The 26,588-nt window shown below is 37.8% G+C and overlaps 1 protein-coding gene and 1 long non-coding RNA gene across 4 annotated transcripts; one reads left to right on the forward strand and one right to left on the reverse strand.

Moving 5' to 3' along the window:
* On the forward strand, positions 1 to 26,588 carry casp8l1 (caspase 8, apoptosis-related cysteine peptidase, like 1). 2 transcript variants are annotated; one of them, XM_067459261.1, is made up of 7 exons: positions 1 to 121; positions 360 to 473; positions 606 to 723; positions 822 to 944; positions 24,987 to 25,491; positions 25,701 to 25,773; positions 26,092 to 26,588. In XM_067459261.1, exons 2-7 carry the CDS (start codon positions 360 to 362, stop codon positions 26,113 to 26,115), a joined length of 957 nt encoding a protein of 318 aa, XP_067315362.1. In that variant the 5' UTR covers positions 1 to 121; the 3' UTR covers positions 26,116 to 26,588. The 2 variants fall into 2 exon arrangements, with proteins under 2 accessions (XP_067315362.1, XP_067315361.1); XM_067459260.1 differs by having other exon boundaries at positions 25,701 to 26,588.
* Positions 1,706 to 19,204, reverse strand: LOC137094046 (uncharacterized). Of its 2 annotated transcripts, none has more exons than XR_010908588.1 (5): positions 18,934 to 19,204; positions 18,339 to 18,399; positions 18,093 to 18,241; positions 11,328 to 11,519; positions 1,706 to 3,157 (listed from the first exon to the last, which is right to left on the reverse strand). It is a non-coding gene; the product is annotated as an uncharacterized lncRNA (long non-coding RNA). The 2 variants fall into 2 exon arrangements; XR_010908587.1 differs by having other exon boundaries at positions 11,328 to 11,562.

Here is a 26,588-nt window from a genome sequence, read left to right on the forward strand (position 1 = left end):
CCGCAATCCACTAAGCTGACTTTTCCACAGAACACCTGCAAAAATCTATATATTTCCTTGACAGATCTGCATTGTTACTCAAACCAATTCTTCTTTAGCAATTGTCTTCGAGTTGACAGAGGTAAGTGCTTACTGTTTAGCTACTCATTAGTTTCTGTTTAGGCTATATTTTTGTAACTGCACAAAAGCCCGCGAAAAGAAAAACTTCCTGCTTCCGCGCACAGTGCATTATCGATATAGCAATACGTTTCACATGTTTCGGGTCAATTTAAAGACCCTGTATTAAATGTTTATTGATTTAAAAAAAAAAAAAAAATTCTGAGGATGTCACAGAATTTCTTTCTTTGAATTGCTCTTAGATGGATGAAACTGCAAGCAACAATGATCAGCTAAGTCAGGCTAAGAATGAACAAAAGAAGGAAAAAGCATCAGATAAATCAAAAAGAAAGAAGGCTGCAAGGAGGAAATCACAAGTAATAGCCTACTAATAATTTCATTTAACCAATACTTGGAATATCCGGTTATTTATAGATGCTTTTGAGAAATGTATATTTCGGAACCATTAATATATTATGTTATTAGTAGTATGTTTTTTTATCATATAGGGAAGCAAAGAAAACCTATACCAATGTGTTCAAAAGACTAATTTACTTAAAAGAAAGCGGAAGCCCCTTCAACCAAACAGCAATATTCCTGACCATTACCGTAAAAAGAAGCATGCAGGTTTGTCATTTACATCTGTGTTTTTCTGTGTTATGTTAGTAAACTACTAGAATATTAGCTAAGACTAGCCTTCAACAAACATGTCCTTATTTTCACAGTGACAAGGCAGAAGGAATTCTATTCTATGTCAAATAGTCCTCATGGATATTGTTTGATCATCAACAACTATAACTTTGAAACTACTTCACTTAGAAACCGGTCAGGCACAGACAAAGATAAAGGTATTTTGGGGAGGTTGAGGGATAAGAATTTCTAAATTTGTATATGTAGGCCTACTTTAAAGTCACCATGAACTCAAAATTGACATATCTTGTTTTTATGGAATATTGCGAAATGTATTATAAATGATTTATCCATGCACATGTTTTTATTTTTTAAATTCATGCATATATAATACACACACACACACACACACACACACACACACACACACACAAACACACACACACACACCTATACGGGTTTATGTGGTTTATGAGGACACTTCAGCCCAAACCAGTTTTTTGGTGTATTACAGGGACACCCCTTTCCACTTGCTCTACAGTGATGTGGAGGGTATTAAAAATTTTGTTTTGAGCCAAACAACACAGATTTCTCTTCAGAATTTGTATACACACAACACAACTTATAATATTACCACCTGACAATATACATAATTATGAGGACACATAATTAAGTGTCTAAGCCCCGCCTATGACAAAAAACGAAATTATAAGGACAGTGGATACACAACACACATAAATGACATTAATGTGTATTAGAGGGACAAACATGAATTAATGGGACATTGCAATACACAAACACAAACGTGAAGGCATTGTGCATTAAAAGGACACACCTGATTTATGAGGACAAATGAACACAGTACTGAGACTGCAAACACATCCACACCTGTGGGTCATACTCCCAACACACAACCATTCTAAACTATGATATTCTGATATCTGAATATGCAACTATGTCTTTTACACTATACTGCTATTTGTGTGATCACATGACCTTTAAACAGACATGAGGACATACGACAGTGCACACCTTCAGAGAACAAGAAGTTTATTAGTGCTCGTTTACAACATTACAGCTGTTGCCCTGACAATATTACATAAATCACAAGATACTTAAAACCTCTCATAAACATAATTAACAAAAATTGCTGAAAATAAATGAAAGGGTCCCCCCTCATGTTTTTTTCTAAACCTGTATGAGTTTCTTTCTTCTGCTGAACACAAAGGAAGATATTTTGAAGAATGTGGGTGAGCAGACGGGTGACGGTAGCCATGAGTTCAATAGCACAGAAAAAACACTTCGGCAGACAATTTCAACATCCCTTTAAAGCTTTCAACAGAAGTTTAAGACATAGCCATACATTTGAACAAAACAGAATAAACAGCAGCGGCAACAGAAGAAAAAACAAACATGGGTAACACTTTATAATAACGTTCAGTTATAAGTTTAGATGATGAACTAAATCATTTACAAAACATAACTATACATTCATTAATGATTAATAAGTGATATGCTAACCATTAACAAATGTGCTGTTTATTATCAAAACAGATCAATAGTAGATGTTTGAGTTATTAGATGATGTACTATAATTAACACTTAAACATTATTGGAGTATTTATGTCAAACTTGTTTTAGTGTCATCTCAAACAATGGCTAATCTCGAACAAATGATGAACAGACTATTAGTAAATGATCAGTAATGTATTGATGAATCCAAGTTTTCAGCTGGTGTGTGTTCAACTGCACACACATGCTAAAGCAGCATCATTGAGAAGAGTTGTTCCAGTCAGGGGACTGCAGTGTGTTCTGAATCTCTGCAGTCCTCTGTGTGGGATCTGGGATAATGTGAAGTGGTTTAATGTCCTCTGACACACACATCAGGTGATGAGCAGAAGTGTCAGAGGTCGAACCCTCACCGGTCAGCACTTACACTTGTGTTCAACACCTACTACAGGTGATGTGGAACTCATTTACAACCCTTTCTGCATCCCCTAATCTAAAGTGTACACTACAATTGTATACACATCACTTGTATATGAATATATGGTATAGCATTCCACTAAAAATGAATGAATGTATTAACCAATAACTTATAAATTACTTATAACTGAATTAACAAAACAGTCATAAAATGTTAGCATACTACTAAGTCATTTATGAATGTCATGTTTTGTAAATGATTAGTTCATCATTATCTAATAACTTATAAGTGACTTATAACTGAACATTATTATAAAGTGTTACCAAACATTTAGCAAGTTTCATGTAAGCGATAATCCCTGATTCCTGACAAAGGCTCGCTGTTTTGCTGAAGCCAGACGCTCTGCAGTTTACCCGGTGAACTGTGCTCAGTTCTGCAGACTCCGCTGGAGGCCATATCTGCCGTTTTCTTCTTGCCTCGCCCCTTCAGAAGATTCAAGAATCCCTACAAAAGAGGAAAACAGATTATTTAACCCATGGGGTGAAAACCACTTCCTTTCCTCCCAACTCGTCCCACTGTCCTCACCCTCATCTTTAGTCTAGAACTGATTAATAATCGGAGACAAAAGTGATGGGCTGCTGTTTGTTAAATACTTGTGTTTGTTGTGTGTGTGTGTGTGTGTGTGTGTGGCCTACACCTGGGTTATGAGGACGTGTTTTGTGAGGACACGTGACTTATGAGGACATTATCATAAGATGATGTTCCTGATGTTTGACTTGACTGAAGAACCCCAGTGTTGTGTGTGTGTGTGGCTTACTCATGGGTTAAGAGGACACATGATTTATGAGGACATTATCATAAGATGATGTTCCTGATGTTTTAGTTGACTGAAGAACCTCAGTGTTGTGTGTGTGTGTGTGTGGCTTACACCTGGGTTATGAGGACACATGATTTATAAGGACATTCTCATAAGATGATGTTCCTGATGTTTGGCCTGACTGAAGAACCTCAGTGTTGTGTGTGTGTGTGTGTGGCTTACACCTGGGTTATGAGGACACATGATTTATGAGGACATTATCATAAGATGATGTTCCTGATGTTTGACTTGATTGAAGAACCTCAGTGTTGTGTGTGTGTGAGTGTGTGTGTGTGGCTTACACCTGGGTTATGATGACACATGATTTATGAGGACATTCTCATAAGATGATGTTCCTGATGTTTGACTTGACTGAAGAACCCCGGTTTTGTGTGTGTATGCGTGTGTGGCTTACACCTGGGTTATGAGGACACATGATTTATAAGGACATTATCATAAGATGATGTTCCTGATGTTTGGCCTGACTGAAGAACCCCAGTGTTGTGTGTGTGTGTGTGTGGCTTACACCTGGGTTATGAGGACACATGATTTATGAGGACATTATCATAAGATGATGTTCCTGATGTTTGGCCTGACTGAAGAACCTCAGTGTTGTGTGTGTGTGTGTGTGTGGCTTACACCTGGGTTGTGAGGACACATGATTTATAAGGACATTCTCATAAGATGATGTTCCTGATGTTTGGCCTGACTGAAGAACCTCAGTGTTGTGTGTGTGTGTGTGTGGCTTACACCTGGGTTATGAGGACACGTGTTTTGTGAGGACATTATCATAAGATGATGTTCCTGCTGTTTGACTTGACTGAAGAACCTCAGTGTTGTGTGTGTGTGAGTGTGTGTGTGTGGCTTACACCTGGGTTATGAGGACACATGATTTATGAGGACATTCTCATAAGATGATGTTCCTGATGTTTGGCCTGACTGAAGAACCTCAGTGTTGTGTGTGTGTGTGTGTGGCTTACACCTGGGTTATGAGGACACATGATTTATGAGGACATTATCATAAGATGATGTTCCTGATGTTTGACTTGACTGAAGAACCTCAGTTTGTGTGTGTGTGTGTGTGTGGCTTACACCTGGGTTATGAGGACACATGATTTATGAGGACATTATCATAAGATGATGTTCCTGATGTTTGACTTGACTGAAGAACCCCGGTTTTGTGTGTGTATGCGTGTGTGGCTTACACCTGGGTTATGAGGACACATGATTTATAAGGACATTATCATAAGATGATGTTCCTGATGTTTGGCCTGACTGAAGAACCCCAGTGTTGTGTGTGTGTGTGTGGTGCTTACACCTGGGTTATGAGGACACATGATTTATGAGGACATTATCATAAGATGATGTTCCTGATGTTTGGCCTGACTGAAGAACCTCAGTGTTGTGTGTGTGTGAGTGTGTGTGTGTGGCTTACACCTGGGTTATGAGGACACATGATTTATGAGGACATTATCATAAGATGATGTTCCTGCTGTTTGACTTGATTGAAGAACCTCAGTGTTGTGTGTGTGTGAGTGTGTGTGTGTGGCTTACACCTGGGTTATGAGGACACATGATTTATGAGGACATTATCATAAGATGATGTTCCTGATGTTTGGCCTGACTGAAGAACCTCAGTGTTGTGTGTGTGTGTGTGGCTTACACCTGGGTTATGAGGACACATGATTTATGAGGACATTATCATAAGATGATGTTCCTGATGTTTGACTTGACTGAAGAACCTCAGTGTTGTGTGTGTATGTGTGTGTGTGTGGCTTACACCTGGGTTATGAGGACACATGATTTATGAGGACATTATCATAAGATGATGTTCCTGATGTTTGACTTGACTGAAGAACCTCAGTGTTGTGTGTGTGTGTGTGGCTTACACCTGGGTTATGAGGACACATGATTTATGAGGACATTATCATAAGATGATGTTCCTGATGTTTGACTTGACTGAAGAACCTCAGTTTGTGTGTGTGTGTGTGGCTTACACCTGGGTTATGAGGACACATGATTTATGAGGACATTATCATAAGATGATGTTCCTGATGTTTGACTTGACTGAAGAACCCCGGTTTTGTGTGTGTATGCGTGTGTGGCTTACACCTGGGTTATGAGGACACATGATTTATAAGGACATTATCATAAGATGATGTTCCTGATGTTTGGCCTGACTGAAGAACCCCAGTGTTGTGTGTGTGTGTGTGTGTGGCTTACACCTGGGTTATGAGGACACATGATTTATGAGGACATTATCATAAGATGATGTTCCTGATGTTTGGCCTGACTGAAGAACCTCAGTGTTGTGTGTGTGTGTGTGTGTGTGTGTGTGTGTGTGGCTTACACCTGGGTTATGAGGACACATGATTTATGAGGACATTATCATAAGATGATGTTCCTGCTGTTTGACTTGATTGAAGAACCTCAGTGTTGTGTGTGTGTGAGTGTGTGTGTGTGGCTTACACCTGGGTTATGAGGACACATGATTTATGAGGACATTATCATAAGATGATGTTCCTGATGTTTGGCCTGACTGAAGAACCTCAGTGTTGTGTGTGTGTGTGTGGCTTACACCTGGGTTGTGAGGACACATGATTTGTGAGGACATTATCATAAGATGATGTTCCTGATGTTTGACTTGATTGAAGAACCTCAGTGTTGTGTGTGTGTGTGAGAGTGTGTGTGTGTGGCTTACACCTGGGTTATGAGGACACATGATTTATGAGGACATTATCATAAGATGATGTTCCTGATGTTTGACTTGATTGAAGAACCTCAGTGTTGTGTGTGTGTGTGAGAGTGTGTGTGTGTGGCTTACACCTGGGTTATGAGGACACATGATTTATGAGGACATTCTCATAAGATGATGTTCCTGATGTTTTACTTGACTAAAGAACCTCAGTGTTGTGTGTGTGTGTGTGTGTGGCTTACACCTGGGTTATGAGGACACATGATTTATGAGGACATTATCATAAGATGATGTTCCTGATGTCTGACTTGACTGAAGAACCTCAGTTTTGTGTGTGTGTGTGTGTGGCTTACACCTGGGTTATGAGGACACATGATTTGTGAGGACATTATCATAAGATGATGTTCCTGATGTTTGACTTAATTGAAGAAACTCAGTGTTGTGTGTGTGTGTGTGTGGCTTACACCTGGGTTATGAGGACACATGATTTATGAGGACATTATCATAAGATGATGTTTCTGATGTTTGACCTGACTGAAGAACCTCAGTGTTGTGTGTGTGTGTGGCTTACACCTGGGTTGTGAGGACACGTGATTTATGAGGACATCATCATAAGATGATGTTCCTGATGTTTGACTTGACTGAAGAACCTCAGTGTTGTGTGTGTGTGTGTGTGGCTTACACCTGGGTTATGAGGACACATGATTTATGAGGACATTATCATAAGATGATGTTCCTGATGTTTTAGTTGACTGAAGAACCTCAGTGTTGTGTGTGTGTGTGTGGCTTACACCTGGGTTGTGAGGACACGTGATTTATGAGGACATTATCATAAGATGATGTTCCTGATGTTTGACTTGACTGAAGAACCTCAGTGTTGTGTGTGTGTGTGTGGCTTATACCTGGGTTTTGAGGACACGTAATTACGGGGATATGGAATAACACACTTGAACACAACTCATGGTTGACTCAAAGTGCTGTCCAATACACATGAAGACAAACATAATAGAAAGAGAATACAAACAATACAGTAGATAAGTTATACCTGGTTAAAAGCTAACCCTAACCCTAATTATATGTAGTAAAAAGTTATAGTTAACCTCTAGTCTGGCTAACCCTGACCCTGATCATAACAGAAGTAGGTAGTAAAAGTTATAGTTAACCTCTAGTCTGGCTAACCCTGACCCTGATCATAACAGAAGTAGGTAGTAAAAGTTATAGTAGACCTATAGTCTGGCTAACCCTAACCCTGATCATGACAGAAGTAGGTAGTAAAAGTTATAGTTAACCTCTAGTCTGGCTAACCCTAACCCTGATCATAACCGAAGTAGGTAGTAAAAGTTATTGTTAACCTCTAGTCTGGCTAACCCTAATCCTGATCATAACAGAAGTAGGGAGTAAAAGTTATAGTTAACCTCTAGTCTGTCTAACCCTAACCCTGATCATAACAGAAGTAGGTAGTAAAAGTTATAGTTTACCTCTAGTCTGGCTAACCCTAATCCTGATCATAACAGAAGTAGGTAGTAAAAGTTAGAGTTAACCTCTAGTCTGGCTAACCCTAACCCTGATCATAACAGAAGTAGGTAGTAAAAGTTATAGTTAACCTCTAGTCTGGCTAACCCTAACCCTGATCATAACAGAAGAAGGTAGTAAAAGTTATAGTTAACCTCTAGTCTGGCTAACCCTAACCCTGATCATAACAGAAGTAGGTAGTAAAAGTTATAGTTTACCTCTAGTCTGGCTAACCCTAACCCTGATCATAACAGAAGTAGGTAGTAAAAGTTATTGTTAACCTCTAGTTAGGCTAACCCTAACCCTGATCATAACAGAAGTAGGTAGTAAAAGTTATAGTTAACCTCTAGTCTGGCTAACCCTAACCCTGATCATGACAGAAGTAGGTAGTAAAAGTTATAGTTAACCTCTAGTCTGGCTAACCCTAACCCTGATCATGACAGAAGTAGGTAGTAAAAGTTATAGTTAACCTCTAGTCTGTCTAATCCTAATCCTGATCATAACAGAAGTAGGCAGTAAAAGTTATAGTAGACCTATAGTCTGGCTAACCCTAACCCTGATCATGACAGAAGTAGGTAGTAAAAGTTATAGTTAACCTCTAGTCTGGCTAACCCTAACCCTGATCATAACAGAAGTAGGTAGTAAAAGTTATAGTTAACCTCTAGTCTGTCTAACCCTAACCCTGATCATAACAGAAGTAGGGAGTAAAAGTTATAGTTAACCTCTAGTCTGGCTAACCCTAACCCTGATCATGACAGAAGTAGGTAGTAAAAGTTATAGTTAACCTCTAGTCTGGCTAACCCTGACCCTGATCATAACAGAAGTAGGTAGTAAAAGTTATAGTAGACCTATAGTCTGGCTAACCCTTACCCTGATCATAACAGAAGTAGGTAGTACAAATTATAGTTAACCTCTAGTCTGGCTAACCCTAACCCTGATCATAACAGAAGTAGGTAGTAAACGTTATAGTTAACCTCTAGTCTGTCTAACCCTAACCCTGATCATAACAGAAGTAGGGAGTAAAAGTTATAGTTAACCTCTAGTCTGTCTAACCCTAACCCTGATCATAACAGAAGTAGGTAGTAAAAGTTATAGTTAACCTCTAGTCTGTCTAACCCTAACCCTGATCATAACAGAAGTAGGTAGTAAAAGTTATAGTTAACCTCTAGTCTGGCTAACCCTAACCCTGATCATAACAGAAGTAGGTAGTAAAAGTTATAGTTAACCTCTAGTCTGGCTAACCCTAACCCTGATCATAACAGAAGTAGGTAGTAAAAGTTATAGTTAACCTCTAGTCTGGCTAACCCTAACCCTGATCATAACAGAAGTAGGTAGTAAAAGTTATAGTAGACCTATAGTCTGGCTAACCCTTACCCTGATCATAACAGAAGTAGGTAGTACAAATTATAGTTAACCTCTAGTCTGGCTAACCCTAACCCTGATCATAACAGAAGTAGGTAGTAAAAGTTATAGTTAACCTCTAGTCTGTCTAACCCTAACCCTGATCATAACAGAAGTAGGGAGTAAAAGTTATAGTTAACCTCTAGTCTGTCTAACCCTAACCCTGATCATAACAGAAGTAGGTAGTAAAAGTTATAGTTAACCTCTAGTCTGGCTAACCCTAACCCTGATCATGACAGAAGTAGGTAGTAAAAGTTATAGTTAACCTCTAGTCTGGCTAACCCTGACCCTGATCATAACAGAAGTAGGTAGTAAAAGTTATAGTTAACCTCTAGTCTGGCTAACCCTAACCCTGATCATGACAGAAGTAGGTAGTAAAAGTTATAGTTAACCTCTAGTCTGGCTAACCCTGACCCTGATCATAACAGAAGTAGGTAGTAAAAGTTATAGTTAACCTCTAGTCTGGCTAACCCTGACCCTGATCATAACAGAAGTAGGTAGTAAAAGTTATAGTTAACCTCTAGTCTGTCTAACCCTAACCCTGATCATAACAGAAGTAGGTAGTAAAAGTTATAGTTAACCTCTAGTCTGGCTAACCCTAACCCTGATCATGACAGAAGTAGGTAGTAAAAGTTATAGTTAACCTCTAGTCTGGCTAACCCTAACCCTGATCATAACAGAAGTAGGTAGTAAAAGTTATAGTTAACCTCTAGTCTGGCTAACCCTAACCCTGATCATAACAGAAGTAGGTAGTAAAAGTTATAGTAGACCTATAGTCTGGCTAACCCTAACCCTGATCATGACAGAAGTAGGTAGTAAAAGTTATAGTTAACCTCTAGTCTGGCTAACCCTGACCCTGATCATAACAGAAGTAGGTAGTAAAGGTTATAGTAGACCTATAGTCTGGCTAACCCTTACCCTGATCATAACAGAAGTAGGTAGTACAAATTATAGTTAACCTCTAGTCTGGCTAACCCTATCCCTGATCATAACAGAAGTAGGTAGTAAAAGTTATCGTTAACCTATAGTCCGGCGGCCCGCCACATTCTAATCTGCCCCGATTTTACCAGATTTTAGTTTGACTGACAGATGCTTTGCCAAAGCAATTGAGTAAAACACAACTTCAAAGAAACTGAGAATGCTGAAAAATGTAAAAAAAAGATGTTTGGTTTATTATGAAACTGATAATGAACCAAAAATTAAATTTTTTACATTGCTGAAATGAAATAAGTATTCTGTTTCTGCATATTTATGTAAAAGAGAAGCGCACACTTTGCTCATGCAAACAGCTTCTGATCTGGTGTTTTCAGCGTATCAGGTCACAGTAACACACACACACTCACCACTGAGGTTCTTCAGTCAAGTCAAACATCAGGAACATCATCTTATGATAATGTCCTCATAAATCATGTGTCCTCATAACCCAGGTGTAAGCCACACACACACACACACAACACTGAGGTTCTTCAGTCAGGCCAAACATCAGGAACATCATCTTATGAGAATGTCCTTATAAATCATGTGTCCTCATAACCCAGGTGTAAGCCACACACACACACACACACACAACACTGGGGTTCTTCAGTCAACTAAAACATCAGGAACATCATCTTATGATAATGTCCTCATAAATCATGTGTCCTCATAACCCAGGTGTAAGCCACACACACACACACACAACACTGAGGTTCTTCAGTCAGGCCAAACATCAGGAACATCATCTTATGAGAATGTCCTTATAAATCATGTGTCCTCTTAACCCAGGTGTAAGCCACACACACACACACACACACAACACTGAGGTTCTTCAGTCAACTAAAACATCAGGAACATCATCTTATGATAATGTCCTCATAAATCATGTGTCCTCATAACCCAGGTGTAAGCCACACACACACACACACACACAACACTGAGGTTCTTCAGTCAACTAAAACATCAGGAACATCATCTTATGATAATGTCCTCATAAATCATGTGTCCTCATAACCCAGGTGTAAGCCACACACACACACACACACAACACTGAGGTTCTTCAGTCAGGCCAAACATCAGGAACATCATCTTATGATAAGGTCCTCACAAAACGTGTAAGCCACACACACCTGACATACTGTGATGCATTTAAAGTCAGGAACATTACCTTGGATAATATGAATCTTTAAAATAATCTTACAAATGCTAAATAGGTTATGTAAAGTTTACAGTACCGTGCATTTCCTTGGCCACTCAGAATCGCCGTAATTGTGTGATATCTTCACCAGGACAGATGCTCCTTACAGCAGATAGGCAAACGTGAAGTTTTTCTATCCACACGGATCGTCTTCATCCAGTTGTTTGGATTCATATGTTCAGAGATTACAAGTCATCCAAAGGGAACTGTCATCTCGGGCTGATCAACACTAAATAAATGACAATTCAACTTTCAATTAAGAATTCTTATTCCTGTTAGACACAAAAAAAGACAATATCAGTGATGAAAATCTATTTGAAATTGAATGAAATTCTTTGTGATCACCAATCATTTAATAGTTTAATAGCGTTTGGTATTAAGATGTGTTTTGGACGATCGGATCAAAAGTGGATAATGCTCAACACAGGTGTAAATGGGGTTTAAAACATTTTGAGCTTGTCAACTTTCAACCACTTCCAGAAGTTGGAAAACTCATTCGACCAGATTGCTTTCGTAGTGTAACGTCTGTGTGGTTGAATGTGTTCAAACAGTCACAAAAGACCGCCTGCTCTCCGCTGAATGACCTAATGTGGAAACTAGAGATGCTTCGATACCAGTATCGGTATCAGCCCAAAATACCAGAGAAAGATGAAATAAATGCATCTAATTAACAGAATATTAAACAAAATTAAATATCCATACTATAGCTGCTGTGCACAAGCTGATGAGCGAAACACGCAGAGTGGATTGAGCTGACGTTTTTCAGACATCGCTGAAAATTATGGCCCATAATTACACAGACTTCTGTTGCATGCTCTTGACTGCTAACCCACTCACCAGGACACATTTGGATTAAAAATACATTGTATATGCAAATAAAAAAAGGTTGAAGGTTACATTACATTTTAATATAAGATGTACAATTTTTATTTGACATAAGAAGACACAGATATGACAGTTAATACATTTAAAAATACTGTTCACCTCTGACTTTATTGATCAGTTATTTTAGGGTTTTGATCTTCTCTTGAGTCTTTGACTAGGCTAGGCATTAAGGGTGTGAACCTACACTGGTCTCACGGTTCGGTTCGATTCGATTATGATTATCATGCCATCGATTCGGTTCGATAACACGATTCAGCACACTGCACTGACGATGCACTTCTTCCTCATGTATATCATTTTGTCAGTCAGTTATATGAACTGAACCTTTTATTTTACCTGCTCAAAGAAAACACACTTCTTGAATGTATCAAATATGAAACAAAATGTATAAACATAAAACGTTTTGTGACCAAATGTAAATAAATCGTTTTGATAAATCAGATATATCTAATCTGTAAAAATGCATGAAATGACCAGGTGTAAACAGGCCCATTAAGAACTCGAACGTTGATATAATTAGATTTTTGGCTGAGCTGGGTCCACCTTGTCACTGACCGGCGTTAACAGCTCACGATGAAAATGGCTGACGTGGTTTCTCAAGTTAGTGGTATTACCCCATGCACATTTTATTTGTGCGTGACATAATTTACACACAGCACGTGTGTTCTCCAGGTCGTGCTCACCAGGTTGTTCAAAAAATCCGAAATGTGCCCAGATGTCTGCTTTTAAAATAGTTGGAGCATTTTTAACTACTCACACTCGTGTCTCGCCTCCCTCTGCCTTTATATGCTACCGCGACAATGCACATACACGACAAATGATGGCAGAAAAGCGTCAGTACATTATAATAGGTTATGGTCTATTACTGAACTGATACCGAATCGTCCTTGTCTGCATTGCGATGCATCAAAAAAACAAATAATTTCGACAGCCCAACTAGGCATGTTTCCTATTAATTGTCCTAGGAACCTCTAAGTTTATTTTAATTTTTGTGTATTTTGTATTACTCTATAATGTTGTAGTTGAAGGTTATTTAAAAATTTACAAAACAGGCCAAAAGTTTGGACACGTTACTATTTGTAATGTTTTTGAAAGAAGTTTCTTCTGCTCATCAAGCCTGCATTTATTTGATCAAAAATACAGAACAAAAATTAATATTGTGATATATTATTACAATTTAAAATATTTGTTTTTCAATGTATTCTACTTTAAATGCTGATTTATTTCTGTGATCAAAGCTGATTTTTCAGGATGGTTTCTCCAGTCTTCAGTGATCATGATCCTTCAGAAATCATTCTAATATTCTGATTTATTATGAGTGTTGGAAACAGTTCTGCTGACTAATATATTTGATGAATAAAAGGTTCAAAAGAACTGCATTTATTCAAAATAAAAACATATTTTCAAATAATATAAATCTCCTTTACTATCACTTTTTATCAATTTAACACATCCTTGCTGAATAAAATTATTGATTTATTAAAAAAAAGAAATAAAAAAATGACTGACCCCAAATGACTGACCAGTATTGTATACAGTTGTTACAAAAGATTTCTATTTTTAAAACATTTGCTTATTTTTTTTATTTTTATTTTTTTACTTTTTATTCATCAAAGTATTATAAAAACATACCACAGGTTATGAAATAATATTAGTCAGCAGAACTGTTTCCAACACTCCTAATGAATCCTCATCTGAGAATGATTTCTGAAGGATCATGATCACTGAAGACTGGAGGAACCATCCTGAACATTCAGCTTTGATCACAGAAATAAATCATCATTTAAAGTAGAATAAATTGAAAAACAAATATTTTAAATTGTAATAATATATCACAATATTAATTTTTTTCTGTATTTTTGATCAAATAAATGCAGGGTTGATGAGCAGAAGAAACTTCTTTCAAAAACATTACAAATAGTAATGTGTCCAAACTTTTGGCCTGTACTATATATATATATATATATATATATATATATATATATATATATATATATATATATATATATATATATATATATATATATATTGAGCCCTGCAAATATAGGGAGTTACTTTCAAGTCCTGCCTCTTTTGTTATAAAATTAAGTTGTTATGGGGAAAAATAATGTCTAAAATAAAGTCTGGCCCCCAGGAATTTCAATGGGCCCACCCTGCATCTCAAAGCTGGAGCCGGGCCTGTGATACAGCAATAGCATGAACAGTGGAAGTAACTGTAGCTCCTATAATACAGTTTAACAGGCATAATTAGGCATACAAATAACTGAAGGATATCTATTTGCTAAGCCAACTCAATTTGATTCATATTCTTTTGGTTTCTCTATTCATTATTTTTAAAAATGAAAAATGCAATGAAAATACAAGTTATTGGTACTATTGGTAAGTTGGAAGTTCGTTCTGGAAAAGTGGTATCAGTTCATCCCTAGCGTAAACATTACAGGACGTGTGCAAGACAGTCAGCTAATTACCCAAGTTACCCAAGAGAAAAAACGTAGAGCACAATGTTCTCTCTCACCATTTCTTGATTTCTGACACATTCATAGTGTTCGGCTGGTCTCCGGTCACGTTCATGTGTAAATTGCGTGAGATAATTTTTGTCCATTAGAACAAAAGACCCGAAAAAGCCCATACATTTACTCACCCATACACCCTCCCTTTGAAGAAATCAGGACAGAAGTGGTTGAAAATGAATAAAAGAGACTGACTAAAACACCAAGTGTAAACGGGAATGTGTGTCCCTCATCTACTCGAGATCCGATCGACCAAAACGCATCTTAATACCAGGTGTAAATTAGGGATGCACAATTTATTGCCACCATATCGTTATCATCCAATAAATGGACATTATTAATGTTAACGTTATCAATCCGATATGAAAATTATGCCGATATATATAAGCTGATAGATCATGTAATTTTCCTTCAGCCGAGACACTTCAGATGCGCAGTATTCATCATGATGGTTTTGAATTGCTTGATATGATTGGAATCACTTTTTTTTAAATGTAATGTAAGGGGGGGCTTACATTAGCTTACATTGTTGCAGCCATTAAAATAGTTCAGTTTTGTTTTTAATGTCAAAGTAGTTATATTTTGTTTCGTTTCATTGTTAAGTTAATTTAGAAAAATGTTTAGAGCAATTTTTTGTTTGTTAAATTAAAATTTACATTTTTTTAAGTGACGACCAAGCGGCCAGTGGCCAACAGTGAGTAAACCGCATGTTTAATCAATTTAGCCTCTCAAATCAACTATTGAATTGTCTTGCCTATAATAAAATCCATAGATTTAAAACACTTCAAGTATCACAATGTTAGTTAATTTAGCCTACTATAATATTACCTCCACATTAAAAAGGCATTTTTGACGAGCTGAGGCAGGCTGATGCTGCTCGCAACGGCACTCACAAACGAAACGAGCTAAACAATCTAAACAAATAAAAAAATAAAAGAACATGCAGTTTGTATTATACCTTACACCTCTGCAAAATGAATATAAATCAGATCTTAAATTCCCGCGGTATAGCCTATATTTAACGGAGTTCACAGCAACGAAAGCAAAAGATTCAAGATGCATTTTATTCAGCAGCTCAAAGACCGCAAAATGAAAGAGCGAAGCACTGGTAAGATCATTTATCAATTTTTATTGAAGATGATTGTGTTTTTGAGCATCTAAGACTTAGACTACGACCATTTGCGTTGGCTTGCTTTACTCATTTGCGGCGATGCGTGTTCCAGCTCCATCATATCTATCTGACTACAACCTATAGCCCATAACACGCTCTCACACACGTTTATTATTTAACCATTTGCCAGGAGTAAAATTTACACGTGGTTTAAGATACCTGGTCAGAGAAAATGAATGAAGAAATCATTTGTAAAAAGGCCCTAACTCTAGCAGCTGCTGAAGAAACGCGCGCTGCTGCTGGCGCTGGACTCTATAACCCTGAGCGAGCATGTCTTGACAGTCGAGTAAGCTATCATGGTCTCATGATGTTTCCACCAGTGCAGCACATCTCATTGTTCCTTTTAATTAATCAAATAAATATAAAACAAATGAGAAGCCTAAAAAGGTCCGAAGCCTGGCCCACATTTAGGTATGACGTGAAAATTAGCCCGAAGTCCGGCCCTAGGGGCGTAAAAAAGTCGGGCTCTGCTCTAGTGTGAATCTAGGTTCTATTGTTGAGCTGTACTGTGTTCTGCTGTTTGCACAATAAAATAAAAACGTGAAAAAAGTATTTTTAACGGGTCACAGATACTCGTCGGTTGTATTTTTATGTAATGCTAATTCAATATTATAATCTTATCAGTTAACTGTTAATAATCGATTAATAAGCATCGCTTGTCGGTCGGGAAAATTAACCGAAATGAGCATCCCTAGTAGAGAGGTTTATATAAAGGGGTTTGAGTGATCAATTATCAGTATTTACATTTCTCTCCGATATGGCAGGAAATTAATGTGGAGGATTTGAACTGTGAAGATGATTGACGCCAGTTTAAACTGTGATATGATGCACATAACTAAGCAACAGAGTCCGTTAAAGAAAATAAAGTAGTATGTCCCAAAACTTGCATACTCTTCTGCTACACACTCAAAAGTATATACTTTTGTTCACAAAAAGAGTATACTTTTAGGACGTAGTATAAGTAGGCGAATTGGGACGCAGCGTATGTCTTTTGGAATGAAAGTGCGCAGTGAACTGCCTTGAAACTCGAGCTGGCGCCGGCTGTTCTTCCCTGCCAAAAAACAGAATGGGTCACGTGACCTCCAGAGCTCTATAGGATGCGTTTGGTTGAGTTAATTAACGTTGGAGTAAAGCGCTTTATAGTACCGTTGATCATCTTTAGCTTCAGCACGTACTGCTCAAACAGTGATGCACAACATTAATAACTACTGGGACTGTCCTATACATAACATTACACTGAGAACACTCTTGTAATAAAATGCTGTTAATTCTTTGGGATTAGCTGTTGTGTTTCAGTGTGTTGTTGCAGAAGGGCAATTCTACAACAGGAGTTACACAGATTAGCATGTAACTTAGTCAAAGCTTCACTTGAGCATTTGTGTAATTTTTTGCAGATATAAGCAATATAGCGTGTTTCATTGAGTTAATAACCCGCAGCACATCATTGTACGAGTGATCATCTTAATCTTTAGCGCACGCTCTGTAGCAATGCACAACATTAATAACATATGATTGGGGTTGTCATATTACATTATAATAGTATACACTAATGTAATAAGTTGTAAAGTCTTCGGGTTTAGTTGTTGTGTTTCATAGGAAGAGCGCTATTCTGACTACATAACTTAGATCATCTGTGTGTGATTTTGTGCAAATATAAGTTGCAATACCATGTTGATTTTGTTCAAATATCTGCATTATCGTATACAGGATGTGTTCTGTTGAGTAAATAACCTGGTAGCAACGTGGAGACTTATCCATGGCACATGCATTTTGATTCTTTATAGCCTAATTCATGCTGGCCAATGACTTGTTTGCATTATTTAGGTTTTTTTTTGTTGTTGTTAGGCAGTGGGTGTTTTTGGTAACACTTTACAATGAGGTCTCATTTGTTCCTTATTGTAAAGTGGTACAATTTGTTTTATTATACAGAATTGGCCATAGGAGTGTAAAACTAATTTTAAAAGTTAAGGAATCTTACACTAGTACAAACTGTACTCCATATGTTTGATTTATGTTAAAGTGTTTGGGATATGGCTTTTTTTTTATGGTGAGCCTTTAGTTTTTGTAATCAGGTGCTCAAAGTATGTAAAAATTTGTATTTAGGTATAGGTCAATATATTGGTTATCGGCTTTCTGATATAAATAATTATCATTATCGGGCAAAATGTTCATATCGGTGCATCCCTATTGTAAACAGGGCCATAATTACAAACTTACATACACATCAAACACTTACCAGAGGAGTTTTCCATCATAATGAAGCTCAAAGATGAACACTTTCAGAGCGTCATAAAGATATGTTCTTTGCCTCCGCTCTCATTCTTCTTTGCTTATGAGTCTCGTCTGTATTCCAGCAGGAAATCTGCCTTCTCAAACTCAGTACAACTGAACAACAGAAAAAAAACATCACTGTAAACAACATATGTATCTGGCACAGCTTTATTAAACAAAATATTTTCACTTAAACTTAGCTCTATCAGACCATTCTCTCTTCTGAAGGGAAAACTGTACAGCCTCCTCCAGCGCATTATCTGATGTGTCTGCTGTCATAAAGAAAAACATCTATAATTATGACCATTGCATTTAATTTAACATTATTCAGCAAGATTGTTTTCATTATAAACATTAATACTTACAGTTCTATTGGTACAGAGTATATTTTATTACATTCAGGAGGAATAAAAGCATATATTGATTTCCTAGTTTCTTAAAAATGATAATAATAGTAACTTTAAACTGAGCTAACATCAAACTACAGTACTATTTACAGTAGCATGTCAGGATACTTTATCCCCTTCACAGATTGTAGTCATGACAACGCATTGTTACGATGGCTAGACTGATGTATGTGCTCAAAATAAGTTATTTACAATTATATTGGAATCTAAAACAAGTTAAATATGACAAGCATCTCTGATTCTCTCCTTACAGTCTGGGATCAGAATGACTCTATGCTAGCCCCGTTAGCATCAGGTGCTAGTTGCTTTCTGACTGTAAAACGAGCAGAAAATACCTTATAAAACACACACAAACAAGCCAAAATGAGCCACAAGCGATTAAACAGCAGATTAACTTACCTTTCTTTTAATAGTTGCTTCAAACAGGTCCAAATCACAGAAGTTTTCTCAGGTGGTTTCAATCCGGTCCAAACAGGAAATTAACCGATTATATGATATTATAATATATTTAAGGATTACATTTCATCGAGGGATCACTCTACGTTAAAAAATATATTTGACAGTTCATCAATTGTAGACAATAATGCTTAAATAATGAGTAAATTACATAAATCCACTTGTATAAGGAAACTAGATGTACACACTGGGTCTGAGAAATTCCGACATTATGAGGACTTCAGGCGGTCAGCCAATCAGAAGCTCCGATTCCTTACACGAGAGTGAATATTTATGAGGGGTGTGTCGGTACACGATCCGTTCCACCTGCACGATCCGTTCTACGCATGCGTAGTAGACTCTTTAGAAAATGCGCATGCGCAAATGAAAATACTGTTTTGCAACGATTTACGACACTGCACGATCTGTTCCACGCATGCGCATATTTATACCACGAGACTTTCATTCACTCACAGCAAAAGAAAAGAGAAGCGTCTGGCTGCAGACTATGGGCGATTTTTTTTTTTAATGTTTATTATTATTGTTGTTAATTACAAAGTATGACTATGGGCGAGTGGAGCATGTATGAGTATGAGCTCGGTGGGAGGGTTTGGGGTCAAATCATTGAAAATCATAAAATCATTGGCCAGAGGTTACCATCTTGTCATCATGTGCCTTGGAGATATTGGCTGATTGGACTGCTGTCAAGTTTAATACCACTGCCCCCCGCAAATCATCCACTCAGCAACAACTCGGCAACAAAGTAAGCCTATTTCCAGAGGTGAGTAACTTTTTATTTTTGCACAAACTGTTTAAATATTATAACTAACTTCACGACTAAAAAAGAAATCTAATAAAAATAAAGTGATAAGGCCTAGATGACGCTGACAACAGAGGTTACATTGATTACATGATTTTATAAAGTTGTGAAGAAATGACAGTAGCATGTAATATTTTCTGACAGGATTTGGTGTCAGAGAAGGGTTTCTGACAGAAATTTGTTTTTTAAAAGTAATTGTTCACCTTATTTCATATTGCATACATGATTTTTATAAAGTTGTGAAGAAATGACAGTAGCATGTAATATTTTCTGACAGGATTTGGTGTCAGAGAAGGGTTTCTGACAGAAAAAAAATATTTTTTCTTATAGAATGAAAATGGAGTTCAGAGGAAAAACAGAGAAGTTTGCCCTTTACGATGCCGTTCAGCGATATTTGGTTTACGGGCTAGTGGATGCGGCGTTGAAGAAGAAGGTCTCACGCATGGCTAAACATTTTGCTATAAGAGGTAAGTGACTGGAGACGGGTAGCAGCAGCTAGGAGTAATGGGCGGAATAGTAATTTTAGGAATATCTATTTTAAAGTCAGTCCAAAATGAAATAGAAAAAGGGCAATACAAAAAATAAATGTTTAATATCTTCAAGTGATGTGTTACAAAAAGTGCATTCATTTTGTAAAAACATTGTTTGTCTATCACAGAAAGTCATTATTTTTCTCTTTAACAGTATGCCCTCTGCATGTACTGGTGCCATGTTTCACTTTTTGGATGTAAGTTGTAGTTCATGTAATGTATGTATCCAAGAATGTTAATAAACAAACAATGCAAGACTCCAATATTACATGTATATTACAGACTGACATACCATCTATTCGGAAGTGGTGGTGTCTCCAGATCCTGGAGAAATTCTCGATCGCAAGGTAGGACACATTTCAAGCACTAAAACATTGCTTGCAATGTCTGCTTTACAATTGTGCTGCATTAACAGTACCATACTTTTAAATAGGCATGGGCAGAACTTAGGGCAGCGCTTTGCCTTCTGGACAGAGGAGGCAGAACAACTGATGGCAGGCACCCTACCACCTATTTACAGCCTTTATCGACCCCAAATAGTCAAGGTATGGCCAAACTAACCAGACAACCATTTCCACGTATGCATTCTATATAGGTAGGTCTCCAAAAATTAGAATATTTTGGAAAAGTGTGTGAATTACTGAATTAAATGTAAAACTTGAAACGGATACATTATATAGATGTATACAACATGCTACATCATGTGATATATTCAAAAATAGAAGATCGTAACAAACAGTCAAATGGATTTATAATTTAATTAAATTACTTATTTAATAACCAAATATAACCTGTAATACAACACGAACCCCGCCTCAGATCTGTTATTCAGAATGTGTGGACGCACTTCCAAGAACAACGTGCTGAAGCGTCACCTCAACCCAATTAATTCAAAACGATTTATTAAAATATTGTTTTCATTAATGTTATGTAATGTGACAGTCCCAATCATAGTTATTATTAGTCGTGCGTTGTAGAGGATGGATACCCGACCCGAGCCCGACGGGTTCCGACGGGTCGGGCCGGGTTCGGACAGATATTTAGAAATGACGTTCGGGTTCGGGTCGGGCAAAATTGGTAAGATGACTTTCATTTCAATAAGCATGTCAATTGTGTTACGTTAATGTTTTGTTCTGTTAGCTTGGGCCATTTTTAGCAGACCTTTGTTCATTTAATTTCAGTTGGCTATTTGATTGGGCTCTGTGTGAGGTTTGATGCCCCATGCGCGTGCTGATGCGCTCGTCTGTAACGTTAAACATTTCAGAATGCCTTCCTTACAGTTGCTTAATAAAAGCGGACTTTCCACACAAACAAACGTGCGTGTCATTAGTATATGAGGGGGAAAAAAATTGATTTTAACTGTCGGGCTCGGACATAAATATTTTAATGCCTGTCGGGCTCGGGTCGGGTTCGGTTACTGGTCTGTGGGACGCGGGTCGGGCTCGGACAGAAAAATGCGGCCCAATCCGCACTCTAGTGCGTTGCTGTTTGAACTGCGCGAGCTGAAGCGGATGCGCTGAATTAAAAGCGGTAAGTTAGGCAAGGTAAGGCACTGAATCTCTTTGTTAGCGCATTATTTAACTAAACAAAAAGCTTCCTATATGAGATTAATCAGATTTATATAAAGTTAACAAAATATTACAAATTATATCTACACAAAATTTTGCGAATGCACAAGTGAACTTGAATTGAGTTGCTGATATTCATATTCAGAATGGGAGACGCGTACACACGCTCCTCCTAGAACGCTCTTAACACGGCACCTTAACCCAATGACTTTACAACCATTTATTAAAATAGTGTTCTCATTTCTGGTATATAATATGATCGTCCCAATCATAGTTATTATGCATTGCTCTGTATGCGCTAAAGCAGAAGCACTGAATGAAAACCGGTAGCCATCACTGACTGAAGCCACTTGCTAGTGCGTTTTATTTCACTAAAAGAAACGCATCCTGATTCATCACATATATAACGTTACAAAATAAATGTAATATTACAAATTACTTCAGCACAATCTGATGCGAATGCACAAGTGCACTTGAACTAAGTTACATGCGCGAGTCAGAATGCGTGACTCATGTTGTGCATGTGCTCTTCCTGGATCAACGTAATGAAACACACGGCAAATAAACCCAAATAATTAACAATCACAATGTTTTATTACACTAGTGTTCTCATTAATGTTGTGTAAAATGACAGTCCCAATAATAGTCATTATTAGCTGTGCATTGCTGTTGGAGCTGAAGCTGATCACCACCATGCTTTAACTACGGCCTCTAACGTTAATGATTAACCAAATGCATCCTTATGAGATAAATCAGCTATAGATAGGCCTGCACAATATAAACACAATATTACAACTTACATTTGCACAAAACAAAAGGCTGCGACTGCACATGCAAACTTGCAGTCATGATGAAGGTGTAACTCCTGCTGTAAAATGGTCCCAAATAGAACTGGGGCACGCTCGCATCATTTCACAAAGCATAAAAAACCATAACTAATAACTATTTAATTTATGCTGAAAATATGTCTTAAGGCCCCTTTTGAAAGACCCAAAACATCTTATGTTGTATTAATGGTATTTTACTTTGTCATAGGAGGAACAAGTAGAAGTGGAGGAGCTGCCCCTCACATTGAAACATATGTACCAGGCAGAATACATTGTGAGGAACAGTGTTGGGCTTTTCACTGGCCAGGTGCAAGAACCAAAATACATGTCCATGGATCATGATGAACGAAGGAAAGCATGGAGGGAGCTGGAGTTGATGAACTGTGATGCCATGGAGCCTTTTACGTTTATTTTTGAAAACCTCCAGGACATGGAAACATTCATGATAATTTGCAAAGACACCCTCAACCTGAGAGTAAATGCTGGAGTTGGGGTGCACAGTCACCCATATACATTTTGTTAGTGTGGGTGTATCTGGGTGACTGTGCACCCCACACTCTGCGTGAGAGGGAGAGAGTGTGTGTGTGGGAGACGGAGGGAGAGAGAGGTATGTGTGTGTGTGTGTGTGTGTGTGTGTGTGTGTGTGTGTGTGTGTGTCTGTGTGTGTGTATTTGTACTCATAAATAAAACTTCTGTGTGAACAAATGCTTCTTTCAAGTCATTTACACATAGCAGTCAACATCAAACATTGAAAATAATTTTACACAAGTCATTATAGAAGTATTATTGACATTATGTAAGAGCTGCATTGGTCTGCCATTGTCTGTGATGTTTGTTTGCTGTAATATTTACCATTAAAGAGTAGGTTATAGCAACTTAATTAATTCATAAAACAACAATATTATTATTGTTTTCATTTTAATTTAGTTTCTATTAAATTTCCCACAAATTCTACAGTACAACAGTGATATATTTCTCAAGTAAAACCGAACTTTCATTTTGACGAGTTGCCGTGAATATACCTTTTAGTTTCTGCGTGTTTATGATATGACGGTGGGTTTTCTCAAATGAAACGGTGAAACACAGATGAAGTGACTCTCAGAGTGGGTCTGGAGATGACGGACATGCGTTTATGTCCTCGTATGAATCACACGACTGTCAAGCTCAATTCTTTGTAGGCCTATGGGTTTGAGGTAAACTGCGGATCAGCGCCATTCATACCCACACACACAGGAGTCAGGAGGACACTCAGGATTCGTAGCATAAATAGTTTTTTTTGCTGTTTAATATTCACATAAACTAGTCTATATCACTAGATGCGGTAGGGTATTATGTCCCTTGTCTTCTGTAAACAACATTGAAGGGATTATTTTCCTCATTTAGATTATATAGATAGCCTATATAGATCCATACTAATACAAAATTACTCAATTTAAAGGTTAACTATTAGCAGATATTAATTTTAAAAAACGGCACAAACCGTCTTTGACGGTTGATCATACGTTCATGTAACGACTCACGTCCTTTGCTATTTATTTTGTGTTACATTTAAAAGCATCAAAATAGACATGCTGTTAAATGTAACACAAATATGACGCAAATTGTGCCGCCTTGCCGTCAAGTGTTTCATTTGTACCGATAGTGTAGGAAAACCGTGACGTTTTCTACTACGTAATTATGCGCATGCGTAGAACGGATCGTGCAGGTGGAACGGATCGTGTACCGACAGGGTGCAGTACCGCAGACCCACGTCCAGGGGCGCTGTCTCGATACACAGCTGATACACAAAATCAGGTCTATGTGAATTATAAGGACTTTAGCTGAAATTCTGGATTTTAGCTCCCCCTATGTATAGAAACACTTCTACACTGTTAGAATTATGAGGACATCGGCCCTGTCCTCATAATTCAAAATGTCCTCATAATGTGGCGTGTATTCAGGTGAAATGTCCCCGTAATACACATAGGCGCACACACACACACACACACACACACACACACACACACACACACACACACACACATAACATAATCTTTAATCAAAAAACATCTCTTCTGTCCTCCAACAACGTGTTATCCAGGGACAACCTGTCACTCACATGAAATCACAGCAATAGCAAATTTTTCTGGTTCGAGAAGCTGTAAAAATTCGGATATACGTCACAATAGAGAAGAAAAGTCAATCGTAACTTTCGGTTCATGCTGACTCATGACATAGGCATTGAATATATCAAATATGGCTTTTATGTTGAAGACTTTACTTTGTCTCCTAGGTAATCTTACCAGAGTGTTTGAGAAAATGTTATTCGAAGTTGAGGTGCGGGACGATTTGCAAGCCTTGGATATGCTAAATGTGATAAAGGAGTTTGCTGAGAGGGATCACTCTAAGATGGATGCTTTTGTCTGCTGTATCCTCTCCCATGGAGAGAAAGGCTCTGTTCTGGGAATAGATGGAAAACAAGTTCTGATTCGTGAACTCACACAGCCTTTTGCTGAATGCCGCACATTAGCAAGCAAGCCCAAGGTTTTCTTTATTCAGGCCTGTCAGGGGAATGAGGCCCAGCAAGCTGTTTGGATGGCAGATGGACAGGAGAGCACCACAGAAAAAGGAACGTTTATGGAAGATGCTTATAGTCCTGCGTTGCGCATTGTACCTTTAGAAGCTGATTTCCTGATCGGAATGGCCACGGTAGAGCACTACCAGTCCTTTCGCCACACTAAAGACGGCTCTATCTATATCCAGGAGCTCTGCAAGCAGCTGGAAAATGGCTGTCCACGGTGAGTTGTGGTCTTTATTTGGATAAGGTTTGCATCTGGTTAAAATCAATTTTAGGTTTATCATCTTTGGAAACACATTGTGGTCTGATCACTTAAAGCACCATCAAAGGATGAGAACGCATATGGCCATATTGCATTCATAAACACTAATATGTATTGATGTGTCCCCAACCTTCTTATGTAACTTGTTTGTTCTTCTTTTTTGACAGCAAAGAAGATATGCTCTCAATTTTGACAATGGTGAATAGAGCAGTAAGCTCCAAAATCATTCAGATGCCTGAGGTTCGTTACACTCTAAACAAAATACTGGTCCTTCCCATGGAGCAAGTTTCCTGATTGGCTGCAATTCATTTTTTCAGCTACATTTTTATAAAAGAAGAGTCATATTGGTTGTTTTGATAAAACTACTCAGGGATATGATTTTTCTGAATTTATACTGATTTTTTTATTTTTTTGACCTGGGAGCCACGTGAACAGCATTAATCTGACTGTATGGATATCAACATTGCCGCAAAAAATTAATAAACAGCAAATGCTGCTTTTTCTAATGGCTTGCTTCCAGGGGCTCCATCTTGTGTCCATATATCGTATATCTTTCAGGCTGATTTATACTTCTGCGTCTGACCTACGCCGTATCCTCTCCAGTGGTTTTCAAACCCGTCCTGGAGGGACCCCAGCTTTGCACATTTTGTGGCTGCTTCTGAAACTTGGAAAATGCTGCCTTCGTAGGACACATTTCAAGGCAGGAAGTCATCAAGGCACGTCTGAATCTAATGTTAGCTTCACTTCCTGTCTCTTTTAAGATACCTTCAACTGATTGATTTTTGAAGACGGCATATTCTATATGTATCATAACATTTTCCACTTATGTCATTTGTAGCAAGAAATGACTAATGTAGTAATTCAATATTTGTTTTGTTCTCACCAAAGTGCTCTCTATTTTGCTGTAGATACAAAATACAAAATATTGTGTTGTATAGCAGATGTAAGGATGAAACTATCATCCCATTTCTGGACACACATTTATCCAGAACACATTTTATCGCAGATTTTTTTTTCAAAATTCTTTTGACCTGAGGGAGGGACTTCTAGCAAAC

This window comes from Pseudorasbora parva, chromosome 12 (assembly GCF_024679245.1).
Source record: "Pseudorasbora parva isolate DD20220531a chromosome 12, ASM2467924v1, whole genome shotgun sequence".
NCBI lineage: Eukaryota > Metazoa > Chordata > Actinopteri > Cypriniformes > Gobionidae > Pseudorasbora > Pseudorasbora parva.